The sequence below is a fragment of the Danio rerio genome, chromosome 4 (assembly GCF_052040795.2).
Source record: "Danio rerio strain M-AB ecotype USA chromosome 4, GRCz13ab, whole genome shotgun sequence".
NCBI classification, from domain to species: domain Eukaryota; kingdom Metazoa; phylum Chordata; class Actinopteri; order Cypriniformes; family Danionidae; genus Danio; species Danio rerio.
Window position 1 is genome coordinate 28,730,536 of NC_141024.2, and position 17,615 is coordinate 28,748,150.

At 35.4% G+C, this 17,615-nt stretch overlaps 1 protein-coding gene across 5 annotated transcripts; it reads left to right on the plus strand.

Annotated features, from left to right (window-relative positions):
• Nucleotides 1–298: 298 nt before the first annotated feature.
• brd1a (bromodomain containing 1a) lies at nucleotides 299–17,615 on the plus strand. 5 transcript variants are annotated; one of them, XM_087248304.2, is made up of 13 exons: nucleotides 299–562; nucleotides 1,578–2,898; nucleotides 2,994–3,150; nucleotides 3,238–3,369; nucleotides 3,469–3,597; nucleotides 5,139–5,451; nucleotides 5,632–5,874; nucleotides 7,416–7,877; nucleotides 8,461–8,563; nucleotides 11,046–11,182; nucleotides 13,300–13,409; nucleotides 14,323–14,477; nucleotides 14,993–17,615. In XM_087248304.2, exons 2-13 carry the CDS (start codon nucleotides 1,595–1,597, stop codon nucleotides 15,174–15,176), a joined length of 3,429 nt encoding a protein of 1,142 aa, XP_087104430.2. In that variant the 5' UTR covers nucleotides 299–562; nucleotides 1,578–1,594; the 3' UTR covers nucleotides 15,177–17,615. The 5 variants fall into 5 exon arrangements, 4 of the variants coding, with proteins under 4 accessions (XP_087104430.2, XP_087104432.2, XP_087104431.2 ...); XM_087248306.2 differs by having other exon boundaries at nucleotides 11,049–11,182; XM_087248305.2 differs by having other exon boundaries at nucleotides 1,587–2,898.

Consider the following 17,615-nt stretch of genomic DNA (forward strand, 5'->3'; position numbering starts at 1 on the left):
ATATAGTTTACTTCAATTATAATTTTAATAATCAAGTATTTCTGCGTTGTCTGCGCGACTTTAGCTGTGTCTCATTTCAGAGACTGCATGCTTCGAAGAACACACACGAAGAGCATTTGCGTCATCGTGGCGCGACGAACGTTGGCTCAAGCAATCTCAATTCTATCAAATTTGAAGGCTACTTCAAACAAATACTGCTTCTGTTCTGAAATGGGATCGCTTATTATGCCACTGATCCTGTACGTCATGACGTTGGGCGGTGCGTGTGGGACGTCGAGTCGTAGTGAGCATCCGCATTGTTGTTGGTTGCAGGCGAGAATCACATCAGACAGAAAACGACACTGGTGTTGAATAGCAATCAAACTGTGCGTTTTTCTGGTGTTTATCAGTAAAGTGTTACAGTCCTGGCGATCGCTGCTGATAAGCGTTTGCAGCATTACAGATTTATTCATGCAAAACTAAATTATTGGCCCTCGGATGAGAACATTGTGTGCGGAATTACGGCAGGCCATCTAGCAATCGCTGTAGAAAGCTGCTTCTTTCTTTACACAACAGATCAGAGGTAATATGATCAATACATTACTCACTTTTAGCTATTTGTAAGGAATCGCTTGTTTATTGCATGTGAATATAAAACAACGACAATGGACTGCTTGTGTTTATGGCATGTGAGTCTGCCGATCAGTATCCAACATGATCCCCTGTAAATGTGTGCATGCATAATCTACAAATGTATTGAATTATATGTTCTTAGCATGTATGTCCTTAGCATTCTTCTGTTTATGCTTCTGATTAGCGAAGATACTTCGATAAAATACCTTAAAATGCTGATACGCTGCCATGGTAACCAGTGTTATTTTGTAATGTCATAACATCTCAATTATGACATTGGCTTGGCTTATGGATTGCTATTATATAGAAAAAGCATTAGACGTACTTGCCATAGGCATTAAAATATCATGAAATTGCTGTCTAATACAATAGTAAGAATGCAAAATTTTCTCCTCAATTCAATTCTTCTTTGATTACATATTATTTAAATTTAAACCAGTGTTTTAACTAGTATTAAAGTATTTAAACCACACTGAACTAAACTAAACTGAACTTCAACTCTGAAATTTGTACTTCACTAGAACTATGTTTAGCTGCTTTGACTCAATGTACATTGTGAAAAGCGCTATTTAAATAAACACGAATTGAATTAAATATAGCACTTTTTACAAAGTAGATTGTGTCAAAGCAGCTTAACATAGAGGCCCTTCTGGTAAATTAAAACGGCTTCAGTTCATTTGTCACAGTTGAAGTATAGTTTTAGTTCAGTTCAGTGTAATGCAAAGGACGCTGCTGAATGCCAAAACACTAATAAGCAACTCCTTCACCAACTGACAGAAGTGAAGGGAAAAAAAAACATTGAGAGTAGCCAGGCTCAGCTCCTCTAGCCAAATATCTTGTTATTGTCCTTCTCAGTATTTAGATGTATTCATGAAAAAATATGCATGGATTGACAATTGCAAAATGAGCCTTATTCAACTGCACTATTGACTTAGAACTAACAGCAATTGTGTTTTCTTTTTGAGCTCTGTAAGGACCTCCAATGAAAAGAAAGTCACAGCCTCTCAACATATTCACCCCCCACCGTGAACCACTGACTTACGCCCAGGCCCAAAGGATGGTGGATCTAGAAGTTGATGGTCAGCTCCACCGTATCAGCATCTTTGACAAGCTTGAGATTATCACGGATGAGGATCCTTTGGCACAGGAAATTATAAAGTGCATTAGCAGTAAGGAGAATGCTGAAAAACACCTGCAGATTTCAGAATATTCTGCACAAATCAAAAACAACAATCAGAAAAAGAACACATCTGACAGTAGTATTCAAGGCAGCATCCTTCCTGAGCCCAAATTTCACACTGTGGATTACAATCTTCCAGTAATTCCAAGCAGACCTTCTACATACTACAAATATGAGCAGAAAACTGTAGAAGAGCTGGACCAGGAGGTGGAATATGATATGGATGAAGAGGACTTTGCCTGGCTTGACCTGGTCAATGAGAAAAGGAAGGATGAAGGTCTCAATCTGGTTTCTTTCGATGACTTTGAGTTTCTTCTTGACCGTTTTGAAAAAGAGTCATTCTTAGAGAGTCAAGGCCAACATACCCTACAGTCCATAGATGATGAAGATGCTGTTTGCTGCATATGCATGGATGGAGACTGCATGGACAGCAATGTCATCCTCTTCTGTGACATGTGCAACCTAGCTGTTCATCAGGATTGTTACGGTGTTCCATATATTCCAGAGGGTCAGTGGCTTTGCAGACATTGTCTACATTCCCCAACACAACCTGCAAATTGCATCCTCTGCCCTAACAAGGGAGGAGCAGTAAAACAAACTGAAGACGACAGATGGGGTCATGTGGTATGTGCTTTATGGGTACCCGAGGTTGGGTTCTCCAACACGGTTTTTATAGAGCCTATTGATGGTGTCTCAAACATTCCCCCTGCTCGATGGAAACTTACTTGCTACCTCTGTAAAGAAAAAGGTGTTGGAGCTTGTATCCAATGCCACAAAGCTAACTGCTACACTGCATTCCATGTCAGCTGTGCACAGAAGTCTGGTCTTTTTATGAAGATGGAGCCTATTAAGGTTTTGACTGACTCGGGTATACCCACATTCTCAGTGAAGAAGACAGCCTATTGTGGGGCCCACACTCCAAACGGCTCAGTTAAAAGACCTCTTGCAATATATAAAGACAATGAGACAAATTATGGGCTTTGCCAGTTGGTAGATAGAAAGAGCAGCAGAATAGGATTTAACAAGCAGAAGAGACTTAAAAAAAATGAAGAGGCTATTGTAACCACAATTCCTCCCTTGTCTGTACCCAGCTTTTCATCGGAAAGGTATGTTTGACAATGTAGACTTTTGCAAAAATTGGTGAGATGTCTGAATTACACATGCTAAGATGCACAGATTACACACTGTCATTGTTCTACAGATTGTCCCCCATTCTCAACCAAGTTTCTTTGCAAAAGAAGACAGCATTTGGTGAACTTGTCTTGAGTTACTGGACCCTTAAACGACAATCTAGAAATGGAGTGCCACTGAACAGACGCCTCCAAACTAGACTACATCCCCCCAAAAACAGTCAGCGCGTAAGTATCTTGGTCTGCAGTGTCTTTAAGCAACTTAATATTGTCATGTAAATGTCTTACCTGAATGTCTATATATTGTAAAAACAGAAACAGACAGAGGAGGAGACTCAAGCACTGAAAGAACAGTTGAAGGAGTGGCATCAGTTAAGGCATGATCTTGAGCGTGCACGAATACTGCTGGAGCTGATCAGGAAAAGAGAGAAACTCAAGAGAGAGGAGGTATGAGAACATCATACTATGTTAAAGTCAAGATGAGCATAATCTTTATTGTTTGAATGTGTGTGATCTTAAAGAATGACGTGTGTGATTCTGTTGCAGGTATTGCTTCAGCAGACATTAATGGAGTTCCAACTCACTCCTTTCACAGTCATTTTGAGGGCTGTCCTGGATCAGTTACAAGAGAAGGACCAGGCACACATTTTTGCAGAACCTGTCAACATTAAAGAGGTTGTTCTACAAGTTTCCTTAATTTTAACATAAGTCAAAAGACTTTTCAGTATGCATACAGTGTCTATGTCCATTAATATATATATATATATATATGTGTGTGTGTGTGTGTATATTTATATATATATATATATATATATATATATATATATATATATATATATATATATATATATATATATATATATATATATATATGTGTGTGTGTGTGTGTGTGTCTATATATATATATATATATATATATATGTATATATGTGTGTGTATGTGTGTGTGTGTGTAAAATAAAATAAAAGTTGCATGTAGAAACTATGCATACATGTATACATATGCAGGGTAAATGTGATATCAAATAATAAATTTAGTTCAGAATGTCAAAGTATAAAAATAGAAACTACATAGATTAAAGAAATAATCTTTTAGAGCATTAAGGTGGTTTTATGGGGGTTTGATGGAAAAATATGAATTTCTTTGTTGCTAAATTGTTAACGGTGCCAAACAGCATTTTGCATTGTTTGCATATTTGTTTACATCCTTATGTCTTTACTACAGCGTACAGTTAACGCTAGAAACTATATGCATGCAAGATACTAATTTTAACAAATAAAAAATTCTTACAGGTTGTGGCTCACCATTGTCAAATGCTAGATACCTTTATTTTTTACAATTCTCTGGAATATAAATACAAATAAATTGTGACCACTTCTCTTGTTGTGTCCAACACAGCCTAATAAAGAAACAAAACTCTGTGAAAAATAGCAGTGTGAAAATAGCAGTGATTGGAAAGCATTTTGCCTTTCTCTGCTACCGACTTGACTTGATCATTACCCCAGAAGTATTTTTTGTAGTCCCCAAACTCCGTTCTGTAGGCTTTGCTAAGCTAACTCTGTAAAAGCTAATGTTTCACTTTGCATTGTACTTTAAGAGTCTTACATTTAAAGATGTTGTTTATCTTCCCACATTTCACAAAAACTAAAGTTTAAAATATAATTTCGTTTTGAACCACCCGTTAAAAAGCCAGATTTTAGGAAGTGAATTTGAGCGAACATTTCCCTTTATTGGCGATGCAGAAGGTCGCTGGGTCTCTGATTCGAACCTCTGCTCTGTTGGCAATTCTGTGTGGAGTTTGCATGTTCTCCCTGTGTTCGCGTGGGTTTTCTCCAGGTGCTCCAGTTTCCCCCACAGTCCAAAGACATGTGGTACAGGTGAATTGGTACAGGTGAATAAGGTAGGCTAAATTGTCCGAAGTGTATTAGTGTGTGTGTGAATGTTTCCCAGAGATGGGTTGCGGCTGGAAGGGTATCTGCTGCGTAAAAATGTGCTGGATAAGTTGGTGGTTCATTCCGCTGTGGTGATCCCGGATTAATAAGGTACTAAGTTGACAAGAAATTAATTTCCCTTTATTGATCTTCAAATTTTCATAACCATTAATGATTACCGATACCATTACTGATTTGTAGCTTTAAACCACACAAAAATGGGATTATATTATGTCAAGAGACTTTACTGATGAGAATGTCACCATTTGTGTCTATTCCTAACAGGTTCCTGACTATATGGACCATGTGTTGCATCCAATGGATTTTTCTACCATGAGCAAACGCATTGAAGCACAAGGCTATAAGTATCTGGATGAATTTGAAGCCGACTTCAATCTAATTACTGATAATTGCATGAAGTACAATGGGAAGGATACATTCTTCTATAGAGCAGCTGTCAAACTGAGAGACCAGGGTGGAGCTATCCTCAGGAAAACTCGTCGGGATGTTCAGAGAATCGGCTTGGATTTGGAAACTGGCTTGCATCTACTGGAACCACCCAAGATTGAGCCTTCTGTTCCTTTTTCTTGGGAAGATGGTAAACACACAAAAACTGTACTTGTATATTGTTTGTTTGCCTTATTTTGAGGTATTTCGTACAATCATTAAAATAGAGTAAGAACAGGCAAGTGGAATCAGACTTCTTTGCAGTTCCCATGACTACAATGTAGTAAATTATTAATAAAAAATAAATTAACACTTGTACTTTGTTTTTCAGTTGACCGCTTATTGGTTCCAGCAAACCGAGAACACATGTCTTTTGAAGAGCAGCTGAGGGAGCTACTGGAAAAGTTGGATATGACTACAGCAATGAAATCCAGCCCGTCACGCAGCAGACGACTGAAACTGCTCAAGAAAAACATCAGTGACGTGAGGTTGGAGCTGAGTTTGAGGAAGGCTCTTACTGCTGTTAAACTGAAGAATGCTGCAGAGGAAGAAGTTGGCCATATCCATCAAAAAGGTGTGTTGGAAAATCTAAATGTTTGATGTAAACTTCCCAGTTCAATTCAAACTATATAATTATAGGGTATACAATAATCCAAAAAAAAAAAATTCATAAAGAACATTACTAGCTTTCATTTAAAGATCAAATTTAACAAGATTTATTTACAATTGCATTTGAGACTTTTATAATACTTTGCGGCTGGGTCAAGTAATTTTCCCGGAAAAACAATGTTAATTACAATAACATTAGATATTAAATAGGTTACTTTTTAATAACATTAGAGCGGTAACAATTCTTTCCTTATGCATATCTTGTTCATACTGGCTAAAGTTATTTATTACTTTTCACAATGAAAAATAAACGGTGTGGCGTGTGAGCAGATTTCATATTTAATTATCAACCCTGTTGATGTAATTCAAGTTTTTGTATCAGTCTATGTTTTCTTTATATTACAGTGGGGGAAGCCCTAAGAAATGTCCTCAGTGAGATACATGACATCACATGTAGGTGAAGTGATGGTTTTGCATTGGATGGTTCATATAGTTAGGATTCTGTTAGGAATAGTCACAAACAGTGACATTCTCACCCGGGAAGTGAAATCTGAAAAAGAGAAAGTAAGGTTGCGGGTAAAAATACAAAAAAAGACAACCTTCCTTTGACTTAATCCTTACCTAATATTCTAGGGCTTGGCAGTGAAATGACTCAGCAACAATCTGCACTAGGTTAGATATTTAGTTGTTACACACACTAGCATGCACATGATGTTTTAGATCTTGAAAAATGACCATAAAAACGAAGCTTTGTTTTTATGGCATGTGTATGGTATGTATAAAGACTGCACATCTAATAAAATTGCCTAGTATGGTAAATGAGATGTCCAATTTAAAAAAGTAAAAGAAAAATTTCTTCCACAAATTTTCAGGAATTACCACCACATAATTTGTAATTATGTTCCCACAAATCACAAAAACAATTGTAAAAAAAATAGGGGGTCTGTGTGGTAGGTAACCAAACAAAGTCTCCAAAACCGAGGTATGTATCGAACCGACTGCAGTGTATAGTTGCACCCCAAATAAATATATTTATATACACATTGTACTAGTAAGAGCAGAGTACGAAGCATGAAGTGTTGCCATAAAGTGTTGTTTGTATAGCCATAAAAAAAATGCAATTTCTGTGTATTGCAGAATATGATAGCTTATAGGGGGTTTCATCCAGTGGACCAGTTAACCTAATCACAGTAAATGGCATTATGAAAAAGGAGCAATACATCAAAATTCTCAATAACAACATCAGGCAGTCTGCAGAGCAACCAGTGGACATTTCAGCTAAACAATGACCCAAAGGAAATGGTTAGCAGACAAAAACATTAACATTTTGCTGAAGCAAAAATAAAAGGCACATATATCACCTTACCTTTATCTTGGTTTACCATTCAATTGAAAATAAGTCATCTGATGAAAATCTAGGCTCAGATTTTGCTAATATCATGCCGCTGATGTTGTCACTTGTTTACCTGTTTATATTGTATATAATGTCTCTTTGTTTCATGGCAGGTGACAAATCGGTCCCACCAAAACTTGAGCCATCTGTTTCTGTGCTGCCTCTCATTAATGCGGAAAGTCATACTGAGCCACCTACACTGAAACCCATTGAACCCAATCCCGACAAACACTCGCACCAGAAGGATGGCATTTCCCAGTCACTCAATGGAGACTCTCATCTGCTTTTAGAGGACAGTGACATCAACGTAGTAGCTACATCAACTCTGGCTGAGCCATCAAGTCCAGTTAACCGACGAACTTCTGTGCTTTTTCGCAAATCAAAAAGCAGCACAAGCCCTCTTAGGACTTTGAAAGATGATGAAACTTTGAAGGGAAGTTCGCAGATAGGTACAAAAACATTCTTGTCAGTCGTCATACCACGCCTGGAGACATTGCTCCACACCAGGAAGAGGCCACGGAGTGCCAGTGGAGACAGTTGCAAGGATGAATTGCCCATCAAACGGCTGGACACGGGTAAAACTAGCAGAAAAATAGCATAGACTAGTCTTACTAGTCACAACAACCCAGTGCTAACAACCCAGTGCTAAGTCACAAATATGGTCATGTCATGGCTTTCTTGGTTAAATTATCATAAATATGATGTCACACATCAACGTTTTTGGGTCCAAGCATTCTATTAAATGAGGATGCTCAACAAATGTGACTAATATACACACTTAATGCGCTTTGATACTACTGAAAAACCATGATCATAGTTTTAATATATATGCCTACTGTCTAATAACCAGCATACTGCAACCAGCATATTGCATACCACGACATTATAATAGATTAATTTTAATGTGTGATGTGGTCCTAAACAACTATCTTCTCAATTCAATTGAGTAGAGGTTTGGACCCGGAAATAGTATTCCATACGTCACAACTTAACAGTTTACCATTCAAAGTGTGTGATTCACCATTTATCATAACCTGTCATAAACTTATGTAGATCATGTATCTAATAGTGTCAAAACAAAGATGAAATGGGTGCATGCCTTTTAAAGTTCAACATTTTTCTGTCATTCTAATGCACACATTTCTTTGTATCTGTCAGAGCTGTCAAATAGTTTTGGCCTGAATTCAGAAAGAGAGTTGTCTTCTAGCAGCCAGCCTCGTCAAAGGTGCACATCTGAATCCAGCATGTCCTCCAGCAACAGGTGGGAACTTCAAATGTACTTTTTAAAAACAGTCTGTGATTCTATCACAATATTTACAATTATTTTCAACAGCATTATATTATCATTTCATGCAGTCTTTTAATACATTGACTAATTTTTTTTTTTTGTCATTTAAAATGAATTATTGAATTAGTTTCCACACAGTAAGAACTAAATACATTTTTTTTTCAACACTTTATAATACCTGCACACTATGAATCATTTATTAAGCATAAGCAAAAAGTTATCTCAAAAATTTGTGAAGCATTAACATTAGTAAGCAGTTTATAACTACAGTTTCAAATATTGTGACTTGAAAGTCAGGACCTCGATTTAATGTCTCATCCAATAGATGGCGATCACTGACAGTATATAGCATCTCTTTCACTGTAACCAGGGCATCAGGACGCACACAGATCACAGGATGAGCACCCCCTGCTGGCCTCACTAATACCACTTCCAACAGCAATCTAGTTTTTTCCCCCATGTGGTCTCCCATTCAGGTTCAAACCAGTCTCAGCCCTGCTCAGCTTCAGTAAGTAACCTATCATGGGCTGCAGGGTGATATGACTGTGGCTATATTTAAAGGCTTAGTATCAAATGAAAAATGCATATTTGCAATCTTATAAAAAAAAATAAAATTACTGTATAGTTTGACCATTACTTAATAAGAGGAGTGTCAAAATGCATAATTAAAAACAGCTTTTTGCTTATATTGTCCTATTGCTCATCGTTATAAATTAAAATAAGGACGCTTGACAGCTGAGCAGGACTCTGCAAAATAGTGTTAGCGCGAATTATCCGTTGAACTTTAAATGAAAATAAAAATCCTATAGCAGGAGACCCAGGAGGACCCCACTGCTGACACAGAGACGTAAAAAAGCAAGACTATATTTTGCCAAAATGTACTTGAGTAAGTCTAAATGTTTCTGGCAAAACGTCTTGTGGACAGATGAGACCAAGATAGAATAAAAACATAAAAACAGAAAGAGGCCTACAAAGAAAAGAACACGGTATCTACAGTCTAATATGGTGGCAGTTCAAGTATGTTTTGGTGTTGTTTTGCTGCCTCTGGCACTGGGTTTCTTGACTGTGTGCACGGCATCATGAAATCTGAGGATTAACAAAGGATTTTGGGTTGCAGTGTAGGGCCTAGTTTCAGAAAGCTGGGTTTGCATTTGAGATCTTCGGTCTTCAAGCAGGATAGTGACAAAAACATTGACGACCCTTTAAAAAGCACAAAAAATGGATGACAACAAAGTGCTGGAGAGTTCTGAAGTGGCCATCATTGAGTCCAGATCTATATCACATTAAACACCTGTGGAGGAATCTTTGAATTGCTGTTTTAGTAAAAGGCGTCTTTCCAATATGAGAGACCTAGAGCAGTTTACAAAAGAAAAATGGTCCAAAATTCCAGGTGAGAGGATTAAGAAGCTTATTAATGGCTATAGAAAGCGACTTGTTTCAGTTTTATTTTCCAAAAGGTGTGCAACCAAATATTAAATTAAGGGTGCCAAGAATTTGCTTAATTAGAAAGAATTAGCTTTTTTCCTCCTTTTTGTTTTGTTCCCATACACACAAAGGGAATAAACTTGTATTGCGAAACATGTCAATGCAATACTTTTTTGTGAGAACTACTCAGAAAATTTCTGTCTAAATTAAATACAGCATTTGTAGCTGTAGTTATAAACTGCTATAAAATATTAAAATTATGATTTAAATAATTGTTAATTGTTAATAAATGATTCATAATGTGCGGTTATTAGAAAGTATAAGCGAATTTGGTAACATTGTACAAGGAAACTGAAACTTTAATGGCTAAAAACTTCAACAGCAAAACTATTATTAAACTTGCTAGTTTGGCTAGCAGTTTTTTTTTTTTTTTTTTTTTTTTACAATTGGATCTTATTAATAGAAGGGACACCAGTAGCTGTAATACACAAAATAATTGTATTAGATATGATTTTTTCTTTCAGTTATCTTACTTTTCATTTATGAATTCTTTTTTACTTGCTTACTTGCATACTTTTAATGAAAGTTCATGATTAAGAACACAACGTGCTTGAAAACATGGAATATATATTTATGTTTACTGTGTATATTTATATTTTATATAAGGGGCAGTGGTTTTCTTGAATATAAAATTGCTGCTGATAGTTTGACAAAAAATGTACAAATGGGAACAGCCAATAAAAAAAAATCTGTGCATCTCTGCATTCAGATCATTTTTAACAATTTATTTACCCCTTTGGGAATCTAAATCAAGACTATGATATTGCTAGTGCAATCATCATCTGTTTAAGCTACAATAGCACAAATTGCAACCACAAGAACTTGTCTGAATTTTCAAGTGCTTGAGGTGTCAAAATGCACATGTCTTCATCCTTGCACTGTTCATCTTTTCATGTAAAGAAATTGTCTATTTGTGAGCTCATCTTTCATACCACACCTCAAATTATGCTTTCTCTATAACTGTTTTTAGCAGTATTGCACTTAATCTTACGAAGTGTGGAAAGGGAAAGCCAGCCCTAATCCGAAGGAACACTGTGGAGGACAAAAGTGAGATTATTGCTTGCATCGAGAGTAGAAACTTTGCTAAAGCTGCTAGAATAGCTGCTGGTAGGTGTCCACATCTGTTTTCCTTTTAACTGATGTCTTTAGCATGAATACTTCATGGCTGAAAACCTGTGCAAATTGCAGTCAATGAAAAATTTAATGTTGATGTATTTACAATTATGCTAACGGTAATTACAAAGACAGATTTGAATAGGGTTGGGTATCGTTAGAATGTTAACAATTTCAATTTGATTCAGTTTATCGATTCCAATTACAAAAAAAAAGTAATTTAGGCCTTTTTACGCTGATATTTAAATGCATTTTTGTCAACCTAATCACACGTGGACAAAGAAGACGTAATTTGATGTAAGTTATATAATGTAACTGGTGTAATTTTTATTACTTACCAGAAAAAAACTCCAGATCATGTGGAGTTTCAAATCAATTAAACACACTTTATGAATAGGCATAATAGGTGCAGTAGGTGATTGTCTTCAAATACATTTTTTGTTGGGTTGACAATATTTAAATGTGTTTATATATTCTTGGTTAGGCATAAGACAAAAAAGTTCCCATAATTCTGATAATTAGCCCAAACTGTCGTTTAACAAATGTGGATTTCTACATCTGCGCACCCCTTTCACGCAGATCCGCCGTTTGCACACGCACGCTGCTGTTTGGAAATAGGAATCATTTTTATTATTTTTGTCTCTACTTCTTTTAATCAAACAATTATTTGTATTGGTCATGTAAGGGTCATATATTAACTGACCTTCTACTGTTGTTTGTGGGATGCTGTGCAAACTAATTAGCATTTTTGCAGAAGTAGACAAATGCTGGTCCAAAATTAAATTCAGCTCCGCATAAACTTCCTGTCTGAGGAAAGGTGTTAACACAGAAAGTCTAATGCTTTTATTGTAGATTGTATTATAGAAAAAATGGACTTATGTCAGGGGTGCAGCCAATGGAGGACTGGACAATTATTGTTAAATGACGATTTGTACTAAACTCCACCTGTTAATATCAGCTGCCTATATAAGTTGAAGTCAGGAAAGAAAGTTGTTGCGCACCTCCTCAATGTAAGTGTTGTTCAGCCACTAAAATCTACCGGTAAATGATAGATGTGACTATTTTCAATTTCATAAGGTACCTTTCACAGCATCCATAATGCAGATTTTTTTAGTTTAACAACAAAACATAAGTAAATAACAGTATTCTGTCTATTTTTTACCATGCTACTTTGAATATTTGGTCTGAAATAGCATGTAAGTATAGCTAGGTAATAAGTGTAATTTCTGCACCTCGTCAACCAACCACTAAGCATACAGTAGTTGATTTAGGACAAATCGCATGAGAGAGTGAGACAAAAGAAAAACTGTCAAGTATTGGAACTGGTAAGAGACTTCATACATTTTTCCTGGCAGATTTCCAATTGAGAAAATTTCATTGTGTATGCAGAGGAATCGATAAGAGGAATCAAAACTTAAATTGTATAACAACTATTTGGTTCCAGACTTGAAATAGATTTTCAATTCTCTACACTAAATTTTAATGTAATAGTTTTTATACTGGAAGGTACTGTTGAAAAGCTAGTTTTATACACTGTTGTTAGATATTACATTTTGCAATCTTGATTTTAAACATTCTATTTTTTTTAAACATTCTTTATTCAGATCTTTTATTCTAAGTTTTAAAGCAGTTCGGGAATTATTGTTTGCGCCATAAAGTGTATTTATTTGTAAGTTACAAACATACAAATAATCACAAGTGCTAAAATAAAAATTATTTCTGATATCTGTGGAAGCAATCAATATGAGTAAATAAACAAACTGTAATTTTTGGGACATCTATTGTCATTTATTCTCAGACAATAAATCATGAAAAACTTGTGGACAAATGTGGACTTTTAAATTGCATATTTTAAAGGAAAGTGTAAATATGGCTATCCACAATGTTACTGTTTTTGTTTACCCTTATTTACACTTTATTTTAAAAATAAAAAAAGCCATTCAGGTTTTCACATTTTTTTTTTACTTTAAAATACTATTTTTATATGTATTATTGTTAATGGGCAATTACATTTTGTCTTAACCTCTAGTAAATTGCATATTATGCTGTTAAGCTGCCTAATTGTTTTCTGTGCTGTTATAATGTGTTTAATGATATTATTGCTTTTATAGAAGTTAACAGCAGCAGTATATGGATGCCTTCTAATGCAGCCACAGTTTTGCTGGAACCTCTTAAAGTAGTTTGGGCTAAATGTAGTGGATACCCTTCATACCCTGCCCTGGTGAGTAGTGTAGAAACTAGCTATTTTATGTCTCTAGCTTTTTCCTCTCATGCTTTGCTATGTAAAAGGAGTAGATTAATGTTTTCTTGTATTATCCAAAACATTCATTTATGAGCCTTTATTTTGATGGTCCATTTGAGTATTAGTAGACTGTCTGCTTAATATCTGTTAATACTGCTGCTAAACAGACATTTAACTGACTATAAGAAACTTTTCAAGTACATGTCAACTTGCACTAATACCAACCCTAACCCCAACCTAACAGTCTACTTATAATCTAACGAGTATTAGTTGGCATGTAGATGCAATGTAACTTAAATTCAACAAACGGACCATCAGAATAAAGTGTGACCACATAGAATATTTGGATGAGTATGCATTAGATTGTGTGCCATTTAAAATTAAGACAAATGAGGTTTGCAAATATTGCACCATTCATTTAAGCATGTCAGTCTGTTTAGTCAGTAAGAATAGTTGCGTTCTCAGATCACTATGATTTGAGAATTTTTTTTTTTTTATTAGAAAAAAAAAGAAGCTACTCTTGTGTACTATGTGGAGATATCCAGATTAGCACATTGAAGTTATTTGTTACAAAAAAAATATTATTACTACAAAATAACTACTAAATGACTATTAAATATATATATATATATATATATATATATATATATATATATATATTTTTTTTTTTTTTTTTTTTTTTTTTTTTTTGCATGACTTCATTAATGATCACAAACAACAACAGACATTTTACAATTTTGAGGGTTGCCTTGGGAAAATAAAATTTTGATTTGTTTGAAGTAAAAAGAATTTGCATATTTTTTTTCAAATGTATTTCTACATAAATTAATTTTTTCATATCATATTATTATTTTAATAAAATGTTGTTATCTAACATATTATCTTACTTAAGATCATAGACCCTCAAATGCCACGGGTGGGGTGTCAGCACAATGGAGTCTCTATCCCAATGCCCCCATTGAATGTGCTACAGATTGGAGAACAGATGCAGTACAAGTCCGAAGAAAAACTTTACCTCGTTCTCTTCTTTGACAACAAACGCACCTGGTGAGATTTCAGTAAATTATTATTTTTAAACTGTTTCTATTTAAAAACAAGGAATGTGTTCTTTGTTTTCTAATCAGTCAGTTTTACAATGTTGATTAATAGTTGACAATTAAATCAGAAAAAGGTCTATCCTTGTATTTAAAGAGAGTTGTTGTACATCACATGTGCACTGTATACCTTTAGGTTAGTATGTCTGCACAAATAGAGATTTGTTCACACTTACCTATGCAAATTTCACCCGAATAATACAATTTGTCATCCACAGAATGTTTTAATATAGAACAAAAATGAACGTTTTCCTCTCAAAATACAGCATAACAAGTGGAGCATTTTAATTTCCAAGCTGAAGCATTCACCTGCAGATCCTTGTTACATTTTACATGCAACTGCAGATGAAGGAAACATTTTTTGTTAAATATGTACTAAACAGCTTGTGAAAGTGTTTTCAGTTACTTTTCAGTAAACGGTTTGATGTAATCCAAAATGATTGTGTGCTGTTTTTTTTTTTTTTTCAGGCAGTGGCTTCATAAATCTAAGATGGTTCCTCTTGGTGTTGACAAAACCATCGACAAAATTAAAATGATGGAGGGTCGTACCTCAGCCATTCGCAAGGCTGTTCGGACTGCCTTCAACCGTGCAATGAACCATCTTAATCATGTCCAAGATGAACCTGTTAACGATTTCAGTGATGTTGACTAAGATTGACAAATGTAGGCACATTCCATAGCTTTAGCAATGCCTAGTTCATACTGCAGGATTTTAAGCTGGATTTGCAAGTTAACAAGCTTGCTGACAGATCGGGGTCTGAAAAGCATTACCGATGTTCGGCAGTTTTACGCCACAGTCACACTAGAGTTTGAGAATACTAAACACCTTTCACATTTTGATTTTATATTAGTTTCATGCAATGCAAATTCGAATATCAGAGTTCGCCAAGCTTGAAACAAGCAAAACAAGCTTTCGTTTTCAGCCTGGTGCATTCAGCTACATATGAATGGGGTGAAAAGTGCAGTGTGACTGAGGCTTTTATGTGTGAACTACTGAATAACACATCAAAGAGGCTCGCTCGTGTCGCATACAAAAATCTAATATCTAGCAGGACAAATATTCTAAACCAGACAGCCGACTCGACACCATGTTATTTCAGATGTAATGACGATCTACAGCCAATAAGAGAGCAAGGCATGGATTGACGGGCCATTGTGTTCTCGCACTCAACAGAAATATCAGTGATTGGCTGGCATTGGTTCACTTATATCTCCCAGCAAGTACACGAACACAAAAGGATATGAAAGAAATTTAAAACAGCTTAGCCGTGCAGATATACCAGATTGATCTGATGACAGATCAGCTGAATAATGCATCTAATATGCGTGCCCTTCAATGCTTTCAGAGCTATAATTGGCTACTGTTATCTGACTGCGTGTCAGTTATGTTGGTCATCATCATAAACAGGCATCCAATAGTGTTCTGCTCTTTTTCACAGCTCTGCCTTGAACATTTTTTCACTGTGGTTTTGGATCAGACAGCGTTAATAGGTGACAGATTTGTAGTTCGATTGTGTAGTTTGTGACCCCATCTTGTGGATCATGTTGCATACTGTGAACACCACAACAACATAACAACAAAACAATGAACAGCACAGGGATATGCAGATTGTTAAGGTCATGTAGTGTGAACTGGATATAAGTGTCACTCCTGCTGTGTGAAGATATGGAGTAGCAAAAATACAATGTCTTTAGTCAGTACTGCAAATACTTTAAATTGCATAAATCTTCATTTTTACTATGCCTTCACACCATTGCCGGTGACAAAGTCAAAATTTACTCTGGCCACCCCACCAACAATACTGTGCTTTCACAGCACTGCTGGCGAGAGCGTCATTAGCTGTAGCCACATTGCAGTTGGCACTCTGATGACTAACCATTTTTACTTGATTTCTAATTGAATAAATCAATCAAAAGCTGTTTGTGTAGTGAGGATTCGTGTTCATGTTTAAGTGCTAGTCTATTTTCCAATATGTTGTCTATAGAAGACATTTATTAGCCTAATTTGTGAGCATGTTACATTACAAACTGTGAAACCCACAACAGCAATCATCAACCTCCACCTTTTTTTTTTTTGCTTCCACTGGAACTAATGTTGGATCCAAAGTTTATTTGACTGATTTCTCTAGAATCCTTTCAAGCAGTGGACTAGTACATTCCCAAAGGCTGCTGCTGAACTGCATCATAGCTCAGAACTATGATGTTGGCTTGATTTCAACTTTTGTCACTCACACCGTCCAATGTGCAACACACTGCTTTTGCTAGAACTTGCCATTAAAATAAATTACTTCTGGACACTTTGATGCTCTCACTTGCAATGTTGTGAATGCATGGTTAGATTTAATGCAATGGGTACTACTGTATATATAGTATTTATACATTTTTGTGCATTTTGGACAGCATAATTACTTTCTAGTAATGGAACAAATGGACGAACTAAATAAACTGTGTGAAACTTGAGCTTTAATGTTTGGACTGGAACAATGTGAGTGTTTTTTTGCTTTTTCAAATTATTGAAATTTATTTACAGTTGTTCTTTCTTTGTTGTTGTTTTGCGTTATTGTTATTTTTTCACAATGGTTTTAACCTATTTTGATGTATTTATAAAAGTTTGTATATAATTGTGTCTGTCTTTTCCATTATAAAAACTTTAAAACCACAAGTGCGTTATTCTAATATTGTAGTGAAACCAAAACAAAATGCTGCCAAGTCTTCTTTTGTTTATGCTGAGTAAATATCTGTTTTTTTTTTTTCTCTCTGTTTGTTCTTTGTTTTGGGGTGAAGGAATTCCACAATAGTAAGAAGTTGTACTGGTGTTAATTTTTGGTGGGGAGGGGTGTTGGGGTTTATTTTTTATTTTTTTACGGGACATCAAGGGTTGTTCTTGTTTTTTTTTTTTTTTTTTATGATTATTTTAATGAAGTAGCCCTTGTGGATATAACGGTTTATGTGACATTTATTTAGGTTGTTTTTTATTAATACAGTGAGTTTTTCATACAATGTGTCAAGTGTCTTAACTGGTAATCACCTGTTAACCGTTCTTTCTTATTTTGTTATTTATTTTTTTTCAAATAAATTCATAAACAATCAA

Excerpts from the sequence above, each read along its gene's own strand:
- brd1a (XM_087248304.2), top strand. The coding sequence starts at position 1,595 with ATGAAAAGAAAGTCACAGCCTCTCAACATATTCACCCCCCACCGTGAA. Across the intron at positions 7,878-8,460 it reads CATCAAACGGCTGGACACGG|AGCTGTCAAATAGTTTTGGC; the intron begins GTAAAACTAGCA and ends TGTATCTGTCAG. Across the intron at positions 13,410-14,322 it reads ACCCTTCATACCCTGCCCTG|ATCATAGACCCTCAAATGCC; the intron begins GTGAGTAGTGTA and ends ATCTTACTTAAG.